At 54.5% G+C, this 26,766-nt stretch overlaps 2 protein-coding genes across 2 annotated transcripts in view; one reads left to right on the top strand and one right to left on the bottom strand.

The window, feature by feature from the left end:
• LOC140084121 (uncharacterized) overlaps nt 1-876 on the bottom strand; it is an 88,415-nt gene extending 87,539 nt beyond the window's left edge. Inside the window, exon 1 of the mRNA XM_072126428.1 lies at nt 741-876. The gene's annotated coding sequence lies outside the window, so the exon portion shown is untranslated. The remainder of the gene's footprint in view (nt 1-740) is intronic.
• Nucleotides 148-26,766, top strand: SMYD5 (SMYD family member 5). Its single transcript, XM_072126429.1, has 13 exons — nt 148-356; nt 761-869; nt 967-1,106; nt 1,187-1,308; nt 5,360-5,429; nt 5,547-5,651; nt 5,787-5,849; nt 7,228-7,298; nt 7,378-7,484; nt 7,623-7,679; nt 7,759-7,853; nt 26,129-26,199; nt 26,347-26,766. Exons 1-13 carry the CDS (start codon nt 264-266, stop codon nt 26,468-26,470), a joined length of 1,227 nt encoding a protein of 408 aa, XP_071982530.1. The 5' UTR covers nt 148-263; the 3' UTR covers nt 26,471-26,766.

Genomic DNA, 26,766 nt, shown 5'->3' with positions numbered 1-26,766 from the left:
GTTATACGCTGCAGTTATTACCGGCAGTCACTGTTATACGCCGCAGTTATTACCGGCAGTCACCGTTATACGCTGCAGTTATTACCGGCAGTCACCGTTATACGCCGCAGTTATTGTTATTATTTCCCTCTTGTCTTTCTCTGACAAACATCTCCTGAGCGCGCGGTGTGACCCATATACAATATATACACACCCGGCGGGCCGCGGTCATGTGACCGGCCCATGTCAGCTGCTTCCGGGTCACAGGTCACTCCTCTCCCATCATGGCCGCCTCCATGTGCGACGTGTTCGCCTTTTGTGTGGAGCCGGAGCCGGCGCGGAGGGCGGTGGAGATCCGATACATCAGCAGCGGCAAGGTACCGGCCCCGGGGAGAGGGAGGACAGAGCCGCACTGTGTGTACATGCACCTACCGCTCCATCTGATATGTACAACTTACCGCATCACCTGTGCCGCATACTGCCAATATGTACACATAGTGCGGCTTATCGCTTATTTATGACTCCATTCCTGCAACAGTTATAACATCTACTGTGCCCCCCCCACCCACCCACCCACATTGTTCCTTGCCCCATCTACACATCCAACTCTCTCCCCCCTGCTGTCCCCCTTTCCTCCTTCTCCCTCCCCCCTTCTGTCCCCCTTTCCTCCTTCTCCCTCCCCCCTTCTGTCCCCCTTTCCTCCCCCCACCCCTTTGCCCCTTTGCCCCTTTGCCCCCGGCTCTGCTTTAGTTGATGGTTACCTTTTCCCGTTGCTGGTTAGGGGAGGGGTCTGTTCGCGGCTCGGAGTATCAGGAAGGGGGACACCATATTCCAGGAGAAGCCGCTGGTGTCCTCCCAGTTCCAGTGGAACGCGCTGTACAGATACAGAGGTGAGGACGTCTGTTCTATCTGAATCCCAGGGGTCAGGGAGGAGGGGTTATGTATGTGTTAGCCCCTCCCCCATGACATTCTGTCTCGTTCCCTCAGCCTGTGACCACTGCCTGCGATCCCTGGAGACGGCGGAGGAGAACGCTCAGCGTCTGTCCGGAAATGTGCACATCACCCTCCCTAACCCCGAGCTGTGCGCCGTCCAGAACGGGCTCCACCAGCAGTGCCCCCAGTGCCAGGTGAGGAGCGGCACCGGCCCAGTGCACCCAGCGGCCACACAGTCACCTATGCACCTAACCCTGTGCTCCTCCTCCTGCAGGTGTCGTACTGCAGCGCAGAATGTCTCCGAGCCGCCCGGGAGCAATATCACCAGGTGCTGTGCCTGGGGCCCTCCCGAGACAACCCCCAGCACCCGCTCAACAAGCTGGAGGAGGCCTGGAGGTGCGCACCTACCAGTACTAACAGTATAGCAGCATAGCCCCAGTACCGCCAGTATAAGAGCAGGATGGCCCCAGTACTAACAGTATAAGAGCAGGATAGCACCAGTACTGCCAGTATAAGAGCAGGATAGCACCAGTACTGCCAGTATAAGAGCAGGATAGCACCAGTACTGCCAGTGTAAGAACAGGATAGCCCCAGTACCGCCAGTGTAAGAACAGGATAGCCCCAGTACCGCCAGTATAAGAGCAGGATAGCCCCAGTACCGCCAGTATAAGAGCAGGATAGCCCCAGTACCGCCAGTATAAGAGCAGGATAGCCCCAGTACCGCCAGTATAAGAGCAGGATAGCCCCAGTACCGCCAGTATAAGAGCAGGATAGCCCCAGTACCGCCAGTATAAGAGCAGGATAGCCCCAGTACCGCCAGTATAAGAGCAGGATAGCCCCAGTACCGCCAGTATAAGAGCAGGATAGCCCCAGTACCGCCAGTATAAGAGCAGGATAGCCCCAGTACCGCCAGTATAAGAGCAGGATAGCCCCAGTACCGCCAGTATAAGAGCAGGATAGCCCCAGTACCGCCAGTATAAGAGCAGGATAGCCCCAGTACCGCCAGTATAAGAGCAGGATAGCCCCAGTACCGCCAGTATAAGAGCAGGATAGCCCCAGTACCGCCAGTATAAGAGCAGGATAGCCCCAGTACCGCCAGTATAAGAGCAGGATAGCCCCAGTACCGCCAGTATAAGAGCAGGATGGCCCCAGTACCGCCAGTATAAGAGCAGGATGGCCCCAGTACTAACAGTATAGGAGCAGGATAGCCCCAGTACTAACAGTATAGGAGCAGGATAGCCCCAGTACTAACAGTATAGGAGCAGGATAGCCCCAGTACCGCCAGTATAAGAGCAGGATGGCCCCAGTACCGCCAGTATAAGAGCAGGATGGCCCCAGTACCGCCAGTATAAGAGCAGGATAGCCCCAGTACCGCCAGTATAAGAGCAGGACGGCCCCAGTACCGCCAGTATAAGAGCAGGACGGCCCCAGTACCGCCAGTATAAGAGCAGGACGGCCCCAGTACCGCCAGTATAAGAGCAGGATAGCCCCAGTACCGCCAGTATAAGAGCAGGATAGCCCCAGTACCGCCAGTATAAGAGCAGGATAGCCCCAGTACCGCCAGTATAAGAGCAGGATAGCCCCAGTACCGCCAGTATAAGAGCAGGATAGCCCCAGTACCGCCAGTATAAGAGCAGGATGGCCCCAGTACTAACAGTATAGGAGCAGGATAGCCCCAGTACTAACAGTATAGGAGCAGGATAGCCCCAGTACTAACAGTATAGGAGCAGGATAGCCCCAGTACCGCCAGTATAAGAGCAGGATGGCCCCAGTACCGCCAGTATAAGAGCAGGATGGCCCCAGTACCGCCAGTATAAGAGCAGGACGGCCCCAGTACCGCCAGTATAAGAGCAGGACGGCCCCAGTACCGCCAGTATAAGAGCAGGACGGCCCCAGTACCGCCAGTATAAGAGCAGGACGGCCCCAGTAGCGCCAGTATAAGAGCAGGACGGCCCCAGTAGCGCCAGTATAAGAGCAGGACGGCCCCAGTAGCGCCAGTATAAGAGCAGGACGGCCCCAGTAGCGCCAGTATAAGAGCAGGACGGCCCCAGTAGCGCCAGTATAAGAGCAGGACGGCCCCAGTACCGCCAGTATAAGAGCCGGACGGCCCCAGTACCGCCAGTATAAGAGCCGGACGGCCCCAGTACCGCCAGTATAAGAGCCGGACGGCCCCAGTACCGCCAGTATAAGAGCCGGACGGCCCCAGTACCGCCAGTATAAGAGCCGGACGGCCCCAGTACCGCCAGTATAAGAGCCGGACGGCCCCAGTACCGCCAGTATAAGAGCCGGACGGCCCCAGTACCGCCAGTATAAGAGCCGGACGGCCCCAGTACCGCCAGTATAAGAGCCGGACGGCCCCAGTACCGCCAGTATAAGAGCCGGACGGCCCCAGTACCGCCAGTATAAGAGCCGGACGGCCCCAGTACCGCCAGTATAAGAGCCGGACGGCCCCAGTACCGCCAGTATAAGAGCCGGACGGCCCCAGTACCGCCAGTATAAGAGCCGGACGGCCCCAGTACCGCCAGTATAAGAGCCGGACGGCCCCAGTACCGCCAGTATAAGAGCCGGACGGCCCCAGTACCGCCAGTATAAGAGCCGGACGGCCCCAGTACCGCCAGTATAAGAGCCGGACGGCCCCAGTACCGCCAGTATAAGAGCCGGACGGCCCCAGTACCGCCAGTATAAGAGCCGGACGGCCCCAGTACCGCCAGTATAAGAGCCGGACGGCCCCAGTACCGCCAGTATAAGAGCCGGACGGCCCCAGTACCGCCAGTATAAGAGCCGGACGGCCCCAGTACCGCCAGTATAAGAGCCGGACGGCCCCAGTACCGCCAGTATAAGAGCCGGACGGCCCCAGTACCGCCAGTATAAGAGCCGGACGGCCCCAGTACCGCCAGTATAAGAGCCGGACGGCCCCAGTACCGCCAGTATAAGAGCCGGACGGCCCCAGTACCGCCAGTATAAGAGCCGGACGGCCCCAGTACCGCCAGTATAAGAGCCGGACGGCCCCAGTACCGCCAGTATAAGAGCCGGACGGCCCCAGTACCGCCAGTATAAGAGCCGGACGGCCCCAGTACCGCCAGTATAAGAGCCGGACGGCCCCAGTACCGCCAGTATAAGAGCCGGACGGCCCCAGTACCGCCAGTATAAGAGCCGGACGGCCCCAGTACCGCCAGTATAAGAGCCGGACGGCCCCAGTACCGCCAGTATAAGAGCCGGACGGCCCCAGTACCGCCAGTATAAGAGCCGGACGGCCCCAGTACCGCCAGTATAAGAGCCGGACGGCCCCAGTACCGCCAGTATAAGAGCCGGACGGCCCCAGTACCGCCAGTATAAGAGCCGGACGGCCCCAGTACCGCCAGTATAAGAGCCGGACGGCCCCAGTACCGCCAGTATAAGAGCCGGACGGCCCCAGTACCGCCAGTATAAGAGCCGGACGGCCCCAGTACCGCCAGTATAAGAGCCGGACGGCCCCAGTACCGCCAGTATAAGAGCCGGACGGCCCCAGTACCGCCAGTATAAGAGCCGGACGGCCCCAGTACCGCCAGTATAAGAGCCGGACGGCCCCAGTACCGCCAGTATAAGAGCCGGACGGCCCCAGTACCGCCAGTATAAGAGCCGGACGGCCCCAGTACCGCCAGTATAAGAGCCGGACGGCCCCAGTACCGCCAGTATAAGAGCCGGACGGCCCCAGTACCGCCAGTATAAGAGCCGGACGGCCCCAGTACCGCCAGTATAAGAGCCGGACGGCCCCAGTACCGCCAGTATAAGAGCCGGACGGCCCCAGTACCGCCAGTATAAGAGCCGGACGGCCCCAGTACCGCCAGTATAAGAGCCGGACGGCCCCAGTACCGCCAGTATAAGAGCCGGACGGCCCCAGTACCGCCAGTATAAGAGCCGGACGGCCCCAGTACCGCCAGTATAAGAGCCGGACGGCCCCAGTACCGCCAGTATAAGAGCCGGACGGCCCCAGTACCGCCAGTATAAGAGCCGGACGGCCCCAGTACCGCCAGTATAAGAGCCGGACGGCCCCAGTACCGCCAGTATAAGAGCCGGACGGCCCCAGTACCGCCAGTATAAGAGCCGGACGGCCCCAGTACCGCCAGTATAAGAGCCGGACGGCCCCAGTACCGCCAGTATAAGAGCCGGACGGCCCCAGTACCGCCAGTATAAGAGCAGGACGGCCCCTGTACCGCCAGTATAAGAGCAGGACGGCCCCTGTACCGCCAGTATAAGAGCAGGACGGCCCCAGTACCGCCAGTATAAGAGCAGGACGGCCCCAGTACCGCCAGTATAAGAGCAGGACAGCCCCTGTACCGCCAGTATAAGAGCCGGACGGCCCCAGTACCGCCAGTATAAGAGCCGGACGGCCCCAGTACCGCCAGTATAAGAGCAGGACAGCCCCTGTACAGCACCACTATGACACTTGTGTATTTTCCCCCTCCAGGAACATCCACTACCCCCCGGAGACAGCCAGCATCATGCTCATGGCTCGGATGGTGGCCTCTGTGAAGCAGGTAGGTAGAGGATGTGTGCAGCGCCCCTGTATGGTAGTCACTGGCAGGACCCTCTGTGTGATGTGGAGGAGGGGGCTACTTGATACTGACCCCCATCTTCTCTCCTGGGGACTATAGGCCAAGGACAAGGACTGGTGGCTGCAGCTCTTCTCCCAGTTCTGTAACAAGGCAGCCAACGAGGAGGAGGAGATCGTCCACAAGCTGCTGGGGGACAAGTTCAAGGTGAGAGAAGTCCCTTTCTATACTGGTAGTCCCTACCTGCAGAGCTGCGATCACAGTTCTGCTGTAACATCCCCTGTTACAGGCAGAGCTCCCGCGTCTTCTCCCCGGATTCATGGCGTTCTCCGTGTCTTGCAGGGGCAGCTGGATCACCTACGCCGCCTCTTCATGGAGGCTCTGCACGAGGAGCGCGTCAGCCGGGTACGACCTCTCCGGAGTCTGGATGTAGTCACACACGTTACTATAACATGTAAAGTCTATCCATGTGACCCCACATGATGGCTTATGCTCCAGAGCTGAAATCCTGCAGTCACTGCACAGGAGTAAGCGCTGACCTCACATGATGGCTTGTGCTCCAGAGCTGAAATTCAACAGTCACTGCACAGGAGTAAAGCGCAGACCTCACAAGATGGCTTGTGCTCCAGAGCTGAAATCCTGCAGTCACTGCACAGGAGTAAAGCGCTGACCTCACATGATGGCTTGTGCTCCAGAGCTGAAATCCTGCAGTCACTGCACAGGAGTAAAGCGCTGACCTCACATGATGGCTTGTGCTCCAGAGCTGAAATCCTGCAGTCACTGCACAGGAGTAAGCGCTGCCCTCACATGATGGATTGTGCTCCAGAGCTGAAATCTTGCAGTCACTGCACAGGAGTAAGAGTTGACCTCACATGATGGCTGGTGCTCCAGAGCTGCAGTCACTGCACAGGAGTAACCGCTGACCTCATATGATGGCTTGTGCTCCAGAGCTGAAATCATGCAGTCAGTGCACAGGAGTAAGAGCTGACCTCACATGATGGCTGGTGCTCCAGAGCTGCAGTCACTGCACAGGAGTAAGCGCTGACCTCACATGATGGCTGGTGCTCCAGAGCTGCAGTCACTGCACAGGAGTAAGCGCTGACCTCACATGATGGCTTGTGCTCCAGAGCTGAAATACTGCAGTCACTGCACAGGAGTAAGCGCTGACCTCACATGATGGCTGGTGCTCCAGAGCTGCAGTCACTGCACAGGAGTAAGCGCTGACCTCACATGATGGCTGGTGCTCCAGAGCTGCAGTCACTGCACAGGAGTAAGCGCTGACCTCACATGATGGCTTGTGCTCCAGAGCTGAAATTCTGCAGTCACTGCACAGGAGTAAGCGCTGACCTCACATGATGGCTTGTACTCCAGAGCTGCAGTCACTGCACAGGAGTAAGCGCTGACCTCACATGATGGCTTGTACTCCAGAGCTACAGTCACTGCACAGGAGTAAGCGCTGACCTCACATGATGGCTTGTGCTCCAGAGCTGCAGTCACTGCACAGGAGTAAGCGCTGACCTCACATGATGGCTTGTACTCCAGAGCTGCAGTCACTGCACAGGAGCAAGCGCTGACCTCACATGATGGCTTGTGCTCCAGAGCTGAAATTCTGCAGTCACTGCACAGGAGTAAGCGCTGACCTCACATGATGGCTGGTGCTCCCGAGCTGCAGTCACTGCACAGGAGTAAAGCGCTGACCTCACATGATGGCTTGTGCTCCAGAGCTGAAATTCTGCAGTCACTGCACAGGAGTAAGCGCTGACCCTCTGTGTCTTCCTTGCAGTGGTTCACCCCGGACGGCTTCCGCTCCCTCTTTGCTCTGGTTGGGACCAACGGGCAGGGGATCGGCACCAGGTGAGGCAGGAGTTGTGGGTGAGTGCGGGGCCCCCTGGTGGCGGGGTTCAGATTCGTAGCTGGTGTCCTGTTGTTGCAGTTCTCTGAGTCAGTGGGTTCATGCGTGCGACGCCCTGGAGCTGCCGGCGGCGGAGAGGGAGAGGCTGGACGCCCTGATAGACCAACTCTACAAGGACATCGAGAAGGGTGAGGGGCCGGGGAGGGGTGTACTGCCCCCCCCAGTGTATAATGTACTGCCCCCCCCCCCCCGCCCGTGTATAATGTACTGCTCCCCCCCAGTGTATTGTGTACAGTCTGACCCTATGTGACCTCTCTCCTCTGCAGAGACCGGGGAGTTCCTGAACTGTGAGGGCTCGGGGCTGTACATGCTGCAGAGCTGCTGTAAGTAGCTGCTGACCTGGAGCGTTATACACCGGTGATTATACACTGCGGCCTCTCATCTCTTCTGCCTCACCTACAGGTAATCACAGCTGTGTCCCCAACGCCGAGGCCTCATTCCCCGACAACAACTATCTGCTCCATCTCATCGCTGTAGAGGATATACAACCCGGAGAGGTAGGTACATGGGACCCGATCACTTGTATCCCTGCAATATTATACTGCAGAGCTGCACTCACTACTCTGCTGCTGGTGCAGTCACTGTGTACATACATGACATTACTTATCCTGTACTGATCCTGAGTTACATCCTGTATTATACCCCAGAGCTGCACTCACTATTCTGCTGCTGGTGCAGTCACTGTGTACATACATGACATTACTTATCCTGTACTGATCCTGAGTTACATCCTGTATTATACCCCAGAGCTGCACTCACTATTCTGCTGCTGGGGCAGTCACTGTGTACATACATGACTTTACTTATCCTGTACTGATCCTGAGTTACATCCTGTATTATACTCCAGAGCTGCACTCACTATTCTGCTGCTGGTGCAGTCACTGTGTACATACATGACATTACTTATCCTGTACTGATCCTGAGTTACATCCTGTATTATACCCCAGAGCTGCACTCACTATTCTGCTGCTGGTGCAGTCACTGTGTACATACATGACATTACTTATCCTGTACTGATCCTGAGTTACATCCTGTATTATACCCCAGAGCTGCACTCACTATTCTGCTGCTGGTGCAGTCACTGTGTACATACATGACGTTACTTATCCTGTACTGATCCTGAGTTACATCCTGTATTATACTCCAGAGCTGTACTCACTATTCTGCTGCTGGTGCAGTCACTGTGTACATACATGACGTTACTTATCCTGTACTGATCCTGAGTTACATCCTGTATTATACTCCAGAGCTGCACTCACTATTCTGCTGCTGGTGCAGTCACTGTGTACATACATGACGTTACTTATCCTGTACTGATCCTGAGTTACATCCTGTAGATCTTTTATTTTATATAAAAGTAAAAAACATAACAATACAAACAAAACATAATATACAATATATACAATCTCTTACCTGCTGGTCCAGCCACATTCACACCTAGTAAAAACAATAACTTAAAATACACCGAAATGAACACCAATTACCACAACCCCCACCCAACCGATTATCACAACCTAAACCAAACCAATAAACAATAAGACAAGCCACACCCACAAATAAAACATAAATGACTATAAATATACATAAACCCACCCCACACCCTCTAATAACAAACCACCCCACACAGATCACATCCCGCACCCGTTTTTTTTTTTTTTTTTTTTTTTTTTTTTTAATATATAATAACAAATACACACAACACTACACTAAACTAAATCCCTCGCCCGCACCCTCCCCTTCCCCCCAGACACTGGTCTAACGTCCAAAGTTTGCGTTAAGTAGTCCAGACCAGTGCCCAGGGTCATAGAGTCCAAGGTCAGTTCATAAATCCCACCACCATCACCCCCCTCCCAACCTAACACTGTGTCCCAAACCCCACTATATACAATATATACAGTATTTACAACACAACATAAAGAAAACAGAATACAAATAAAATCTCAACATCATCAATCAAAACCATATAAAGCCCAGGTTCGGCGCCTGCAAGCCCAACATCACTATAACCTCAGATACAAAACAAAAATCTACAGTGCAGCATCAGCCCAACACCAGGAGAGGAGATGACAGACTAAGGGACACTAAAGGAGAACCCCCTCCAAAGGAGAGAGGCCCTCCCCGTGCCCAGCCTCTCATACTCCAGAGAGCGCACCTTCACCAGGTCACCCAGAATGTTCCTAACCACCTCATCCACCGGGAGGATTTTACGCTGCGTCGATACTAAACACCGTGCGTTCCACGTGTGGTACCTGACCACTAGGCTAACTAGGAATAACGTGCAGCGGTCCCGGCCACCCAGGCCTCTGAATGCTCCATAGGCCCACTCCGCATAGGAGAGACCGGCCAACCCGGGCCAATGGATGGAAGCGCCCACCCGGTTGTACACCTCTATGTTAAAGGGGCACTGAAGCAGGAAGTGGTCCATGCTCTCCAGCAGGCCACCGCACTCCTCCCGGGGACAACCCCTTTCCTCAGAGCTCCTACACTTCAGATTGTCCCTCACACACAGCTTTCCATGGAAGCAGCGCCAAGTCAAGTCCCAAAACTTCAAGGGGATCCTGATGGAATTCAATAAACTCAAACCCACCCCAAGATCCCGACTTGGGCAATCCCTGAGGGCCAGAGGCTTCTGGAAATGGGTCAACAGAACCCTCTTGTCAAGGACTTTCCTCGACATGGTCCTGATCTCCCACATTCCCAGACCCCACCGGCGAATCACCTTCAGAACCGGGGTAGCGTAAGCCGGAAGATGCCCATGCGGTGTGCGGAGATCCTTCACTCGCCCTCCTGTCTCCCATTCCTGGAAGAAAGGCCGAAACCATCCCCTGCAGGAGTATACCCACGGAGGAGCCCTCTCTTTCCAAAGGTTTGCCACATTGATCTTAAGAAAAGTATTCACTAGGAACACCACAGGGTTGACCATACACAACCCTCCTTGTCTCCTTGTGCGGTAAGTAACCTCCCTCTTGATTAGGTTCAGCCTATTCCCCCATAACAGCTGGAAGAACAGACTGTAGACCCGAGTCCAGAGGGGTTCCGGCAACATGCACACACTGCCCAGATAAATCATCAACGGGAGCAGGTAGGTTTTGATCAGATTAACCCTTTCTCTGAGGGTCAAAGACCAACCCTTCCACTGGTCCACCTTCTGAGCGGCGATCTTAAGCCTGCCGTCCCAGTTTTGCATGGGGTAATCCCCCTGGCCAAATTTGATGCCGAGAACTTTGGCAGAGTCCTGGGGCCCTGGAAGAGTGTCCGGGAGATCAAAGCCTGGACCTCCCTCTCCCAGCCAGAGACTCTCACACTTATCCCGGTTGATCTTGGACCCAGAAGCCTCTGAGTAGCGGTCAACCTCTGACATCACCCATTCCGCCTCCCCTCCCGAGGACACGAAAACGGTGACATCATCGGCATACGCTACCACCCTTAGAGTGGCTTCCGGTGCTGCCCGGTCCATCCCGACTCCCACCAACGGCCCACGATCAACCCTCCTAAGGAATGGGTCAATCGCGAACACGTACAGTAGTGGGCTCAGAGGACAACCCTGGCGAACACCAGACCCGACCTCAAAAGAGCGGCCAATCCAACCGTTCACAAGCGGGAAACTCTCTGCCCCTGCGTACAAAACTTTCAGCCAATTGACAAACCCACCCGGCAGGCCATACCTCAGAAGGACAGACCAGAGGTACTCGTGGTTAACCCGATCAAACGCTTTTGCCTGATCCAAGGACAGCAAGTACCCCTTCCAGTTACCAGCCCTGCCCTGCTCCACTGCCTCCCGAACACAGAGCACAGCACTAAATGTACTGCGGCCTGGAACAGAGCAGTGCTGGGTCCCCGAAAGGAGCCGGGGCGCAAACTGCACCAGCCGATTAAACAGCACCTTTGCCAAAACCTTTCTGTCCGTATTGAGAAGCGCTATGGGACGCCAGTTCTCAACACGAGATCGGTCCTTACCCTTTGACAGGATGATCAGGGCAGACCTCCTCATTGACTTCGGCAGAGCGCCCGAGGAAAGACACTCATTATATACCTCAGTCAAGAGGGGAACCAAGGCGTCCTTAAAGGTCTTATAAAACTCAGATGTTAAGCCATCCGGACCTGGCGATTTCTTGAGGGCGAGCCCTTCAATCGCCCGGCTGACTTCCTCTTCCCTGATCATCTCTGTCAAAACATCAAGAGAGGGGTCTACTCCTGGCTCAGGGACAGTTTCTGCCAGGAAAGCCGACATCACATCCCGATCTAGATCCTTCCTGCCCAAGAGGTGCGAGTAGAAGGATCTGACGACCTCCAGGATCCCTGATCTGGACCTTTTCAGGGATCCCGTACTGTCAACCAGTCCCGTGACAACTTTACCATTCACTGACATCTTGCAGTTTCTGTAAGGGTCGGGCGAGCGGTATTTCCCGTAATCCCTCTCAAAAACCAAAGATGCGTGTCTATCGTACTGACACCTCTTCAGCAAGGATTTCACTCTGGAGATGTCCTCACGACTACCTCCAGTCGAGACGAGATGCTCGAGTTTCCTCCTCAGGCCCTGATACAGGCGGTACCTGTCCAGGCTCCTGAGGCTCGAGAGCTGGCGGAAGAATCTCGCCACCCTTTTCTTGAGCATCTCCCACCACTCTGACTTACTGCTACTAAGGCCCAGCAATGGTACCTGGCTCTGAAGAAAGTCCTCAAAGGATTGTCTGATCTCCGCTTCTTCCAGGAGAGACGAATTGAGCTTCCAGTAGCCTCTTCCCATCCGGGGGGTCTCTGTAACATTCAGAGAAAACAAAATTAAACAGTGGTCGGAGAACTCCACCTCAACAACGGACACTGCTGAAGAAATGGCTTCCTCCTTTAAATAAAACCTGTCTATTCTAGACCTGCAGCTACCCCTATAATAGGTGAACCCCGCGTGGCCTGGGGTGTGCCGGATGTGGACATCCACCAGGCGAGCCTCACTAGCTATGCTATTAAGAGCGACGCTATCATAAGTCAGCTTGTCTCTGGAACCTCCCCTATCCTGGGACCTCGTGACAGCATTGAAGTCCCCTCCAAAGACCACCTGCCGACTTGTAAAAAGGTAGGGCTTGATCCTCATAAAGAGACACTTCCTGTCCCACTTGGACTGGGGACCATAGATGTTAATTAGGCGAAGTTCTTGTCCCTTCATGAGGACATCCAGGATCAGGCACCTCCCCATTTCTAACTCAATAACTCGTCGGCATTCTACCGGTGCGGTAAAAAGGACCGCCACTCCGCTATACGGCTCGGCCGCAAGAGACCAATAGGAAGGCCCGTGTCTCCATTCCCTCTTAGCTTTAAACACGGCCGCCAAATCTGGCAGCCTGGTCTCCTGCAAAAATAAAATGTCGGCTTCAACGCGGCCGAGAAAATCAAAGGCCGCAAATCTAGCCGCATCAGACTTAATGCTGGCGACATTAATGGACGCCAGCGTCAACGGAGTGGGTGCCGCCATCATGAGTGATTGAGTTAGACGGCTTTCTTTTTACCCATCTTACCACCACCCTCGGGAAATGAACACCCCCTTTTTAGACATATTGTGGTGTCCATCTCCCGCACCTCTGATGCTTCAGGGGCAGATCCAGGACCTGCCCCCTCATCCTCGTCTCCAGACTCTGGGCCAGTCTCCCCTCCTGAGGACCCTGACTCCCCGGGGGGAGACTCGGCATCTCCTGCAGGCTCCGCCACCTCTGGCCCTTCACCCTCAGCCCCTCCATCGGCAGGAGAGGCTCCATCCAGGGCCAGGAATCGATTTGAAAGTTCGACCAGCGGGGGGTTGGTTGCACCTTCCTTGGGTACCTTAGTCAGGGTGGGAGGAGATCTTACACCTCCCTTCTTTTTACCCTTTTTCTTCTTTTTGGCGCCACGCTTACGCTTTTCCTCTAGCCACGCCCTATTATCCTCGTCCATACTCTCATAATGGGAGGAGTCTGAGGACGTGGCACCTTCCTCTCTCTCGATCCTCCTGACCTCCTCATCCAGTACATCATCCCCTGGGGCCTCAGCGACAGGTGTGGTCTCCAGGACAGCGCCAGAGGTCGTCCCAGCAGCCCGAGACTCCCCCCGCTCTCTCTCCTGTTGACGCTTTTCTAGACGCCTTAGCTGGGCAGGCGTCTTTTTCCTGTCTTTCTTCCCTGGCCCCTCCATTCCTCCGCCTCTGCTAGTCCCCTCCCCAGCAGATTCAGCCTCATGGCTTTCATCCGCTGAGGCTGAGCCCGCATTAGCGAAGGAAAGAGGACAACGACTGTATGGGTGACCGAGATCACCACACAGGTTACACCTAATCTGCCCTGTACAGGATGCAGCGAGATGGCCGACACCCCCACACAACGCACACTTCTGCACGGTGCAGTTTGCGCTGAAATGTGTGGGGTCGCCGCACCTGTGACACAGCTTAGGCTGCCCCCGGTAGAAGATCAGGATCCGATCCCTCCCCAGGAAGGCTGATGAAGGGATGTGGGCGACTGAGTTACCTGAACGCCTCAACTTCACCATGAAGGTCCAGGCCCCTGACCAGATACCAAACTCGTCTCGATTTTTCTCTGGTAATCCCAGTACCTCTCCATAACGATTTATCCAGGTCATGATGTCAAAGCAAGATAGTGATTCGTTACGGGTAAGAACCGTCACTTTCTTGACTTCGCTCTGGCGGGACACTGCTTGCACAGCAAAGTCCCGCCACTCGGGCTCGTTGTATCTCAGCTCATAGTTGGACCAGAAGAGCTCAAGCCCCTCCGGCCGAACAAAGCTGACATCAAACTCAGATGTACCATAGGGATGGATCAAGGCAAAGATGTCAGCCGCCTTGAAGTCCATCTTCAGCAGCAGCTCAACTACCCGTGCCCGAGGGGGACACACATCACTGCCACGCCACCGAAGACGGACCACATTCCTACGGTTAGCACCCGGCCCGGTTGTCGGGAGCGACCATGATGTCTCCCTGCCTCTTTGCTCTCGGAAGGCAGACAGGCCGTGCCTCTCTATCCAAAACGACAAATCAACCTCCTGCCCCGCTACATTGATCGTCCTTTCTCCCTTCTGTAAGGCCTGCAGGAGGCGCCGTTGCAAAAAGCCGTCCCCAGAGCCCAGAGACGAGGATGATGGAACCCCACTTCCCCCAGCAGCGACACTGGCATAGCTCTTAACGGGGGCCGCCACTGGGGGAGCAACCGGACCAACCCCTGCACCCACCACATTGACACTACCCACCTCCATGCCACCCGCACCACCAGTCCCTCCATCACTCACTCCCATAACTGGTAACGGTTCTGCATCACTCACTCCACTCTCATTATCCACCACAACATTACTGACACCATTCTCACTAGCCACCACAACATTATTGACACCATTCACACTGGCTGGACCAGCAACAACATCAGGGGACATGACCACCTCCGCATCTTCGGGCACAAGGGACGGGGGTCCCCTCGCAGAGCATCGCCCAAAGGGGAGCCCAACTCTTGTCGCACTTGTGCCCTCCGCATCATCGGTAGCAGATGTTATTTTGCTTTTCCTGGGACTTGGTAACAATCGCCGCTGCTCCTTAGCCGGTGTGAGGCGCCGCTGATCTCCGGTCTGCACAGAATTGTCATTATCCCCAACACCGACACAAAAGAGTACCTTCTGTCTGGGAGGTCCGGAGCTCTCAGCCTCAGCGACCCCTCCACACTGACGCCGCCCCATAACCAAGTGATCAGCAGCGACAGCATGAAGAGGCGCCGAGGCACGAAGAGGCACCGAGGCACCGGAAGCTGCCACCAGTGCTGGGCTATCCCCCCCTCCCACCAGGGGACGCACCGCAGCACTGGATTTTGATGTTATCGCCACTGCCAAGCCGCCCTGACTGTCCGGCCTTGCGGCCGATGCCTCCTCTGCTCCCCCACTGTTACCACAAACAGAGACGGAGCCCATCGCCACATCAGATGTCACACCTGTAATCTCCCTGCACCTTTGCACCGGGTCCACAGCAGAAACCGGGGGGGTTTGGGTAGCAGGGCTTGCACAGTGAGCTGACCCTGCGCTTTGCCCGGGGGGGTGTACAGGGAGGGGGGTAAAGATGAATCTTACCTCTTCTTGCTGCTTGGGCCTGGTCTTCTTCGCCTTCCTCCGGCTGCTCCCCCCAGCGGCTTCCTCTGGGAGTTCATCACCAAACGAAAAGTTCTGCATGCGCACTGGGGACTCGAGCAGCCGGATCTCTGCCATGAGCGCCCCTCCCTGGCTGCCGGTGTCACTGTCCTCCCCCGAGCGAGGTGTTACCGCTGGCTGTCCTGCAGGGGGCCCACTGCACGAGGCCTGCTGATCTTCCTGCAGGCCGCCAGGTGGGAACTGCTGCTCGTTATCATCATCATCATCCTCCTCCTCCACCTGGCTCGCAGGCTGCAACCCCATCAGCCTTTGCTCTCTGTTATCAGCCATCTGAGCAAATCGGTCATCATTTAAAAGTTTTTCTTGAAATGGTCCGCTGTTGTTGCAAATAAAGTTTTTTCTTTTCAGCAGTTTATCAATGTCAGCTTTAAGTTTGTTAATTTCACAACATATCTCCGTCTTGCGCTTCTTAGGCGCCGTGTTCGCCCTGGAGCGGGCACAACGCAGCTCCTCCCGGAGCCTCCTGATGGTCTTAGTCGCCTCTTCGTACTCACAGAGGTGGCTCTGGACCCGGGAGGCATAGGTGGACAAAGACTCCCGGGGTCCCTGCACCGCCCAGCCTCCCCCCGCATGGTCAGCCTTACCTCTGTGAGCACTCCGCTTCATGGCTCCAGCCCCGGAAGGACCGCTCCCACCCGCACCATCATGGACGTCCGGCTTCTTACGGTGTTGCTTCACATTGGACTCAGGGGGAGTAGGAGCAGTATTACTACGACTCCTGGTGGAACGTCTCACCCCTGAGTCCTCCATAGCGCTGGCCGGTTGCTGTCCTCTCCTGCCCCCCGCCGGCCTGGCCCGGGAAGCAGGAGCCTGGGAGTCGGCTCCCTCGCTCATCCCCAGGAACCTAACTCCCTCCCTGGGAGAGGAGAGAGCAGGCCCTGGGTAGGTAGATGGATCCTCCAGGAGCTCAGGAGCACAAGCACAGAGCAGCTTCACACACAGCCACACCCTCCTCTAACGAGGTAACCGCCTCCAGAGCTGCTCTCACTATCTGCTGCTGGTGCAGTCACTGTGTACATACATGACATTACTTATCCTGTACTGATCCTGAGTTACATCCTGTATTATACCCCAGAGCTGCACTCACTATTCTGCTGCTGGTGCAGTCACTGTGTACATACATGACGTTACTTATCCTGTACTGATCCTGAGTTACATCCTGTATTATACTCCAGAGCTGCACTCACTATCTGCTGCTGGTGCAGTCACTGTGTACATACATGACATTACTTATCCTGTACTGCTCCTGAGTTACATCCTGTAGATCTTTTATTTTATATAAAAATAAAAAACACAACAATACAAACCAAACATAATATAATATATACAATATCTTACCTGCTGGTCCAGCCACATTCACTCCTAGCAAAAACAATTTAAAATACACCAAATACTACAACCCCCACCCAACCGATGGTCACACCCACAAATAAACATAAATGACTATAAATATACATAAACCCACCCCACACCCTCTAATAACAAACCACCCCACACCCACTTTTTTTTTAATTTTTTTTTTTTTTTATAAATATATAATAACAAACACATAATACACATAACACTACACTAACTACTAGATCCCTCGCCCGCACCCTCCCCTTCCCCCCAGACACTGGTCTAACGTCCAAAGTTTGCGTTGAGTAGTCCAGACCAGTGGCCAAGGTCAGTTCATAAATCCCAAAATCCCAACACCATCACCCCCCTCCCAACCTAACACTATGTCCCAAACCCCACTATATACAATATATACAGTAATTACAACATAACAAAGAAAACAGAATACAAATAAAATCTCAACATCATCAATCAAAACCACATAAAGCCCAGGTTCGGCGCCTGCAAGCCCCTACATCACTACATGCTCAGAACACAAAACAAAAATCTACAGTGCAGCATCAGCCCAACACCAGGAGAGGAGATGACAGACTAAGGGACACTAAAGGAGAACCCCCTCCAAAGGAGAGAGGCCCTCCCCGTGCCCAGCCTCTCATACTCCAGAGAGCGCACCTTCACCAGGTCACCCAGAATGTTCCTAACCACCTCATCCACCGGGAGGATTTTACGCTGCGTCGATACTAAACACCGTGCGTTCCACGTGTGGTACCTGACCACTAGACTAACTAGGAATAACGTGCAGCGGTCCCGGCCACCCAGGCCTCTGAATGCTCCATAGGCCCACTCCGCATAGGAGAGACCGGCCAACCCGGGCCAATGGATGGAAGCGCCCACCCGGTTGTACACCTCTGTGTTAAAGGGGCACTGAAGCAGGAAGTGGTCCATGCTCTCCAGCAGGCCACCGCACTCCTCCCGGGGACAACCCCTTTCCTCAGAGCTCCTACACTTCAGATTGTCCCTCACACACAGCTTTCCATGGAAGCAGCGCCAAGTCACGTCCCAAAACTTCAAGGGGATCCTGATGGAATTCAATAAACTCAAACCCACCCCCAGATCCCGACTTGGGCAATCCCTGAGGGCCAGAGGCTTCTGGAAATGGGTCAACAGAACCCTCTTGTCAAGGAGTTTCCTCGACATGGTCCTGATCTCCCACATTCCCAGACCCCACCGGCGAATCACCTTCAGAACCGGGGTAGCGTAAGCCGGAAGATGCCCATGCGGTGTACGAAGATCCTTCACTTGCCCTCCTGTCTCCCATTCCTGGAAGAAAGGCCGAAACCATCCCCTGCAGGAGTATACCCACGGAGGAGCCCTCTCTTTCCAGAGGTTTGCAACATTGATCTTAAGAAAGGTATTCACTAGGAACACCACAGGGTTGACCATACACAACCCTCCTTGTCTCCTCGTGCGGTAAGTAACCTCCCTCTTGATTAGGTTCAGCCTATTCCCCCATAACAGCTGGAAGAACAGACTGTACACCCGAGTCCAGAGGGGTTCTGGCAACATGCACACACTGCCCAGATATATCAGCAACGGGAGCAGGTAAGTTTTGATCAGATTAACCCTTTCTCTGAGGGTCAAAGACCAACCCTTCCACTGGTCCACCTTCTGAGCGGCGATCTTAAGCCTGCCGTCCCAGTTTTGCATGGGGTAATCCCCCTGGCCAAATTCGATGCCGAGAACTTTGGCGGAGTCCTGGGGCCCTGGAAGAGTGTCCGGGAGATCAAAGCCTGGACCTCCCTCTCCCAGCCAGAGACTCTCACACTTATCCCGGTTGATCTTGGACCCAGAAGCCTCTGAGTAGCGGTCAACCTCTGACATCACCCATTGCGCCTCCTCTCCCGAGGACACGAAAAGGGTGACATCATCAGCATATGCTACCACCCTTAGAGTGGCTTCCGGTGCTGCCCGATCCATCCCGACTCCCACCAACGGCCCACGATCAACCCTCCTAAGGAATGGGTCAATCGCGAACACGTATAAAAGTGGGCTCAGAGGACAACCCTGGCGAACACCAGACCCGACCTCAAAAGAGCGGCCAATCCAACCGTTCACAAGCGGGAAACTCTCTGCCCCTGCGTACAAAACCTTAAGCCAATTGACAAACTCTCCCGGCAGGCCATACCTCAGAAGGACAGACCAGAGGTACTCGTGGTTAACCCGATCAAACGCTTTTGCCTGATCCAAGGACAGCAAGTACCCCTTCCAGTTACCAGCCCTGCCCTGCTCCACTGCCTCCCGAACACAAAGCACAGCACTAAATGTACTGCGGCCTGGAACAGAGCAGTGCTGGGTCCCCGAAAGGAGCCGGGGTGCAAACTGCACCAGCCGATTAAACAGCACCTTTGCCAAAACCTTTCTGTCTGTATTGAGAAGCGCTATGGGACGCCAGTTCTCAATACAAGATCGGTCCTTACCCTTTGACAGGATGATCAGGGCTGACCTCCTCATTGACTTCGGCAGAGCGCCCGAGGAAAGACACTCATTGAATACCTCAGTCAAGAGGGGAACCAAGGCGTCCTTAAAGGTCTTATAAAACTCAGATGTTAAGCCATCCGGACCCGGCGATTTCTTGAGGGCGAGCCCTTCAATCGCCCGGCTGACTTCCTCTTCCCTGATCACTTCGGTCAAAACATCAAGAGAGTGGTCTACTCCTGGCTCAGGGACAGTTTCAGCCAGGAAAGCCGACATCACATCCCGATCTAGATCCTTCCTGCCCAAGAGGTGCGAGTAGAAGGATCTGACGACCTCCAGAATCCCTGATCTGGACCTTTTCAGGGATCCCGTACTGTCAACCAGTCCTGTGACAACTTTACCATTCACTGACATCTTGCAGTTTCTGTAAGGGTCGGGCGAGCAGTATTTCCCGTAATCCCTCTCAAAAACCAAAGATGCGTGTCTATCGTACTGACACCTCTTCAGCAAGGATTTCACTCTGGAGATGTCCTCACGACTACCTCCAGTCAAGACGAGATGCTCGAGTTTCCTCCTCAGGCCCTGATACAGGCGGTACCTGTCCAGGCTCCTGAGGCTCGAGAGCTGGCGGAAGAATCTCGCCACCCTTTTCTTGAGCATCTCCCACCACTCTGACTTACTGCTACAAAGGCCCAGCAAAGGTACCTGGCTCTGAAGAAAGTCCTCGAAGGATTGTCTTATCTCTGCTTCTTCCAGGAGAGACGAATTGAGCTTCCAGTAGCCTCTTCCCATCCGGGGGGTCTCTGTAACATTCAGAGAAAACAAAATTAGACAGTGGTCGGAGAACTCCACCTCAACAACAGAAACTGGTGAAGAAATGGCTTCCTCCTTTAAATAAAACCTGTCTATTCTAGAACTGCAGCTACCCCTATAATAGGTGAACCCCGCGTGGCCTGGGGTGTGCCGGATGTGGACATCCACCAGGCGAGCCTCACTAGCTATGCTATTAAGAGCGACACTATCATAAGTCAGCTTGTCTCTGGAACCTCCCCTATCCTGGAACCTCGTGACAGCATTGAAGTCCCCTCCAAAGACCACCTGCCGACTTGTAAAAAGGTAGGGCTTGATCCTCATAAAGAGACACTTCCTGTCCCACTTGGACTGGGGACCATAGATGTTAATTAGACGAAGTTCTTGTCCCTTCATGAGGACATCCAGGATCAGGCACCTCCCCATTTCTAACTCAATAACTCGTCGGCATTCTACCGGTGCGGTAAAAAGGACCGCCACTCCGCTATACGGCTCGGCCGCAAGAGACCAATAGGAAGGCCCGTGTCTCCATTCCCTCTTAGCTTTAAACACGGCCACCAAATCTGGCAGCCTGGTCTCCTGCAAAAATAAAATGTCGGCTTCAACACGGCCGAGAAAATCAAAGGCCTCAAATCTAGCCGCATCAGACTTAATGCTGGCGACATTAATGGACGCCAGCGTCAACGGAGTGGGTGCCGCCATCATGAGTGATTGAGTTAGACGGCTTTCTTTTTACCCATCTTACCACCTCCCTCGGGAAATGAACACCCCCTTTTTAGACATATTGTGGTGTCCATCTCCCTCACCTCCGATGCTTCAGGGGCAGATCCAGGACCTGCCCCCTCATCCTCGTCTCCAGACTCTGGGCCAGTCTCCCCTTCTGAGGACCCTGACTCCCCAGGGGGAGACTCGGCACCCCCTGCAGGCCCCTCCGCCACCTCTGGCCCTTCACCCTCAGCCCCTCCATCGGCAGGAGAGGCTCCATCCAGGGCCAGGAATCGATTTGAAAGTTCGACCAGCGGGGGGTCGGTTGCACCTTCCTTGGGTACCTTAGTCAGGGAGGGAGAAGATCTTACACCTCCCTTCTTTTTACCCTTTTTCTTCTTTTTGGCGCCACGCTTACGCTTTTCCTCTAGCCATGCCCTATTATCCTCGTCCATACTCTCATAATGGGAGGAGTCTGAGGACGTGGCACCTTCCTCTCTCTCGATCCTCCTGACCTCTTCATCCAGTACATCATCCCCTGGGGCCTCAGCGACAGGTGTGGTCTCCAGGATAGCGCTAGAGGTTGTCCCAGCAGCCCGAGACTCCCCCCGCTCTCTCTCCTGTTGACGCTTCTCTAGACGCCTTAGCTGGGCAGGCGTCTTTTTCCTGTCTTTCTTCCCTGGCCCCTCCATTCCTCCGCCTCTGCTAGTCCCCTCCCCAGCAGATTCAGCCTCATGGCTTTCATCCGCTGAGGCTGAGCCCGCATTAGCGAAGGAAAGAGGACAACGACTGTACGGGTGACCGAGATCACCACACAGGTTACACCTAATCTGTCCCGTACAGGATGCAGCGAGATGGCCGACACCCCCACACAACGCACACTTCTGCACGGTGCAGTTTGCGCTGAAATGTGTGGGGTCACCGCACCTGTGACACAGCTTAGGCTGCCCCCGGTAGAAGATCAGGATCCGATCCCTCCCCAGGAAGGCTGATGAAGGGATGTGGGCGACTGAGTTACCTGAACACCTCAACTTCACCATGAAGGTCCAGGCCCCTGACCAGATACCATACTCATCACGATTTTTTTCCGGTAATCCTAGCACCTCTCCATAACGATTCATCCAGGTCATGATGTCAAAGCAAGATAGTGATTCGTTACGGGTAAGAACGGTCACTTTCTTGAGTTCGCTCTGGCGGGACACTGCTTGTACAGCAAAGTCCCGCCACTCGGGCTCGTTGTATCTCAGCTCATAGTTGGACCAGAAGAGCTCAAGCCCCTCCGGCCGAACAAAGCTGACATCAAACTCAGATGTACCATAGGGATGGATCAAGGCAAAGATGTCAGCCGCCTTGAAGTCCATCTTCAGCAGCAGCTCAACTACCCGTGCCCGAGGGGGACACACATCACTGCCACGCCACCGAAGACGCACCACATTCCTACGGTTAGCACCCGGCCCGGTTGTCGGGAGCGACCATGATGTCTCCCTGCCTCTTTGCTCTCGGAAGGCAGACAGGCCGTGCCTCTCTATCCAAAACGACAAATCAACCTCCTGCCCCGCTACATTGATCGTCCTTTCACCCTTCTGTAAGGCCTGCAGGAGGCGCCGTTGCAAAAAGCCGTCCCCAGAGCCCAGAGACGAGGATGATGGACCCCTACTTCCCCCAGCAGCGACACTGGCATAGCTCTTAATAGGGGCCGCCACTGGGGGAGCGACCGGACCAACCCCTGCACCCACCACATTGACACTACCCACCTCCATGCCACTCGCACCACCAGTCACTCCAACACTCACTCCCATAACTGGTAACGGTTCTGCACCACTCACACCATTCACATTATCCACCACAACATTACTGACACCATTCACACTAGCCACTACAACATTACTGACACCATTCACACTGGCTGGACCAACAACAACATCAGGGGACATGACCACCTCCGCATCTTCGGGCACAAGGGACGGGGGTCCCCTCGCAGAGCATCGCCCAAAGGGGACCCCAACTCTTGTCGCACTTGTGCCCTCCGCATCATCGGTAGCAGATGTTATTTTGCTTTTTCTGGGGCTCGGAAACAATCGCCGCTGCTCCTTAGCCGGTGTGAGGCGCCGCTGATCTCCGGTCTGCATAGAATTATCATTATCCCCAACACCGACACAAAAGAGTACCTTCTGTCTGGGAGGTCCGGAGCTCTCAGCCTCAGCGACCCCTCCACACTGCCGCCGCCCCATAACCAAGTGATCAGCGGCGACAGCATGGAGAGGCGCCGAGGCACGAAGAGGCACCGAGGCACCGGAAGCTGCCACCAGTGCCGGGCTATCCCCCCCTCCCACTGGGGGACGCACCACAGCACCGGATTTTGATGTTATCGCCACTGCAGAGCCGCCCTGACTGTCCGGCCTTGCGGCCGATGCCTCCCCTGCTCCCCCACTGTTACCACAAACAGAGACGGAGCCCATCGCCACATCAGATGTCACACCAGTAATCTCCCTGCACCTTTGCACCGGGTCCACAGCAGGACTCGGGGGGGGTTTGGGTAGCAGGGCTTGCACAGTGAGCTGACCCTGCGCTTTGCCCGGGGGGGTGTACAGGGAGGGGGGTAAAGATGAAACGTACCTCTTCTTGCTGCTTGGGCCTGGTCTTCTTACTCTTCCTCCGGCTGCTCCCCCCAGCGGCTTCCTCTGGGAGTTCATCGCCAAAAGAAAAGTTTTCCATGTGCACTGGGGACTCAAGCAGCCGGATCTCTGCCATGAGCGCCCCTCCCTGGCTGCCGGTGTCACTGTCCTCCCCCGAGCGAGGTGTTACTGCTGGCTGTCCCGCAGGGGGCCCACTGCACGAGGCCTGCTGATCTTCCTGCAGGCCGCCAGGTGGGAACTGCTGCTCGTCATCATCATCATCCTCCTCCTCCACCTGGCTCGCAGGCTGCAACCCCATCAGCCTTTGCTCTCTGTTATCAGCCATCTGAGCAAATCGGTCATCATTTAAAAGTTTTTCTTTAAATGGTCCGCTGTTGTTGCAAATAAAGTTTTTTCTTTTCAGCAGTTTATCAATATCCGCTTTAAGTTTGTTAATTTCACAACATATCTCCGTCTTGCGCTTCTTTGGCGCTGTGTTCGCCCTGGCGCGGGCACAACGCAGCTCCTCCCGGAGCCTCCTGATGGTCTTACTTGCCTCTTCGTACTCACAGAGGTGGCTCTGGACCCGGGAGGCATAGGTGGACAAAGACTCCCGGGGTCCCTGCACCGCCCAGCCTCCCCCCGCATGGTCAGCCTTACCTCTGTGAGCACTCCGCTTCATGGCTCCAGCCCCGGAAGGACCGCTCTCACCCGCACCATCATGGACATCCAGCTTCTTACGGTGTTGCTTCACATTGGACTCAGGGGGAGTAGGAGCCGTATTACTACGACTCCTGGTGGAACGTCTCACCCCTGAGTCCTCCATAGCGCTGGCCGGTTGCTGTCCTCTCCTGCCCCCCGCCGGCCTGGCCCGGGAAGCAGGAGCCTGGGAGTCGGCTCCCTCGCTCATCCCCAGGAACCTAACTCCCTCCCTGGGAGAGGAGAGAGCAGGCCCTGGGTAGGTAGATGGATCCTCCAGGAGCACAAGCATAGAGCAGCTCCACACACAGACACACCCTCCTCTAACGAGGTAACCGCCTCCAGAGCTGCTCTCACTATCTGCTGCTGGTGCAGTCACTGTGTACATACATGACATTACTTATCCTGTACTGATCCTGAGTTACATCCTGTATTATACCCCAGAGCTGCACTCACTATTCTGCTGCTGGTGCAGTCACTGTGTACATACATGACGTTACTGATCCTGAGTTACATCCTGTATTATACCCCAGAGCTGCACTCACTATTCTGCTGCTGGTGCAGTCACTGTGTACATACATGACATTACTTATCCTGTACTGATCCTGAGTTACATCCTGTATTATACCCCAGAGCTGCACTCACTATTCTGCTGCTGGTGCAGTCACTGTGTACATACATGACATTACTGATCCTGTACTGATCCTGAGTTACATCCTATATTATACCCCAGAGCTGCACTCACTATTCTGCTGCTGGTGCAGTCACTGGGTACATATATGACATTACTTATCCTGTACTGATCCTGAGTTACATCCTGTATTATACTCCAGAGCTGCACTCACTATCTGCTGCTGGTGCAGTCACTGTGTACATACATGACATTACTTATCCTGTACTGATCCTGAGTTACATCCTGTATTATACCCCAGAGCTGCACTCACTATTCTGCTACTGGTGCAGTCACTGTGTACATACATGACATTACTTATCCTGTACTGATCCTGAGTTACATCCTGTATTATAACCCAGAGCTGCACTCACTATTCTGCTGCTGGTGCAGTCACTGTGTACATACATGACATTACTTATCCTGTACTGATCCTGAGTTACATCCTGTATTATAACCCAGAGCTGCACTCACTATTCTGCTGCTGGTGCAGTCACTGGGTACATATATGACATTACTTATCCTGTACTGATCCTGAGTTACATCCTGTATTATACTCCAGAGCTGCACTCACTATTCTGCTGCTGGTGCAGTCACTGTGTACATACATGACATTACTTATCCTGTACTGATCCTGAGTTACATCCTGTATTATACCCCAGAGCTGCACTCACTATTCTGCTGCTGGTGCAGTCACTGTGTACATACATGACATTACTTATCCTGTACTGATCCTGAGTTACATCCTGTATTATACTCCAGAGCTGCACTCACTATTCTGCTGCTGGTGCAGTCACAGTGTACATACATGACATTACTTATCCTGTACTGATCCTGAGTTACATCCTGTATTATACTCCAGAGCTGCACTCACTATTCTGCTGCTGGTGCAGTCACTGTGTACATACATGACATTACCTATCCTGTACTGATCCTGAGTTACATCCTGTATTATACTCCAGAGCTGCACTCACTATTCTGCTGCTGGTGCAGTCACAGTGTACATACATGACATTACTTATCCTGTACTGATCCTGAGTTACATCCTGTATTATACTCCAGAGCTGCACTCACTATTCTGCTGCTGGTGCAGTCACTGTGTACATACATGACATTACTTATCCTGTACTGATCCTGAGTTACATCCTGTATTATTCTCCAGAGCTGCACTCACTATTCTGCTGCTGGTGCAGTCACTGTGTACATACATGACATTACTTATCCTGTACTGATCCTGAGTTACATCCTGTATTATACTCCAGAGCTGCACTCACTATTCTGCTGGTCTTCTTTTCCTCAGGAGATCTGTATTAGTTATCTTGATTGCTGTCAGAGAGACCGGAGCCGACATTCCCGACACAAGATCCTCAGGTATGTGTGTGTTCTGCTTCCTGACGTGACATAGCAGCTATGCATTCTGGGTAATGTAGTTGAGTGGTGTAATTTGAGGTGGGAGGAGTTTCCACATACTTTGGGGTTAGGCTCCTCCCTCTTAGTAATGGTGTCCTCTCTCTGCAGGGAGAACTATCTGTTTGTGTGTAGTTGTCCTAAGTGCCTCTCTCAGTCTGAGGACCCGGATGTGACGTCCGAGGAGGAGGAAGAGGACGACGCGGAGCTGGAGGATGAGATGACGGATGTGTGATACAAGCCGCCTCCCACCCTGAGAAGCCCCGCCCTCCACAATCCAGCACTTGAATTGGCTTTGCCTGTTGCCACCGATCACATGTCACCACTAAAGTTTTATACATAAACTCCTCCCCCGAGTACAGACCCCGATCCTGCGGCCCAATCATCGGAGAACGTGGGAGGGGCGGGTGCTGCATGGGCCCCTCCCCCCGATACACGTGGACATTGTCATTCATACTGGTCACTTGTGATAACCATTTTATAGGATTGGCAGATTGGACAGTAAATTATTTATATACCGCTCTCCAGCAA

The sequence above is a fragment of the Engystomops pustulosus genome, chromosome 1, assembly GCF_040894005.1.
Source record: "Engystomops pustulosus chromosome 1, aEngPut4.maternal, whole genome shotgun sequence".
NCBI classification, from domain to species: Eukaryota; Metazoa; Chordata; class Amphibia; order Anura; family Leptodactylidae; genus Engystomops; species Engystomops pustulosus.
This window is presented reverse-complemented; position numbering and strand designations above follow the sequence as displayed.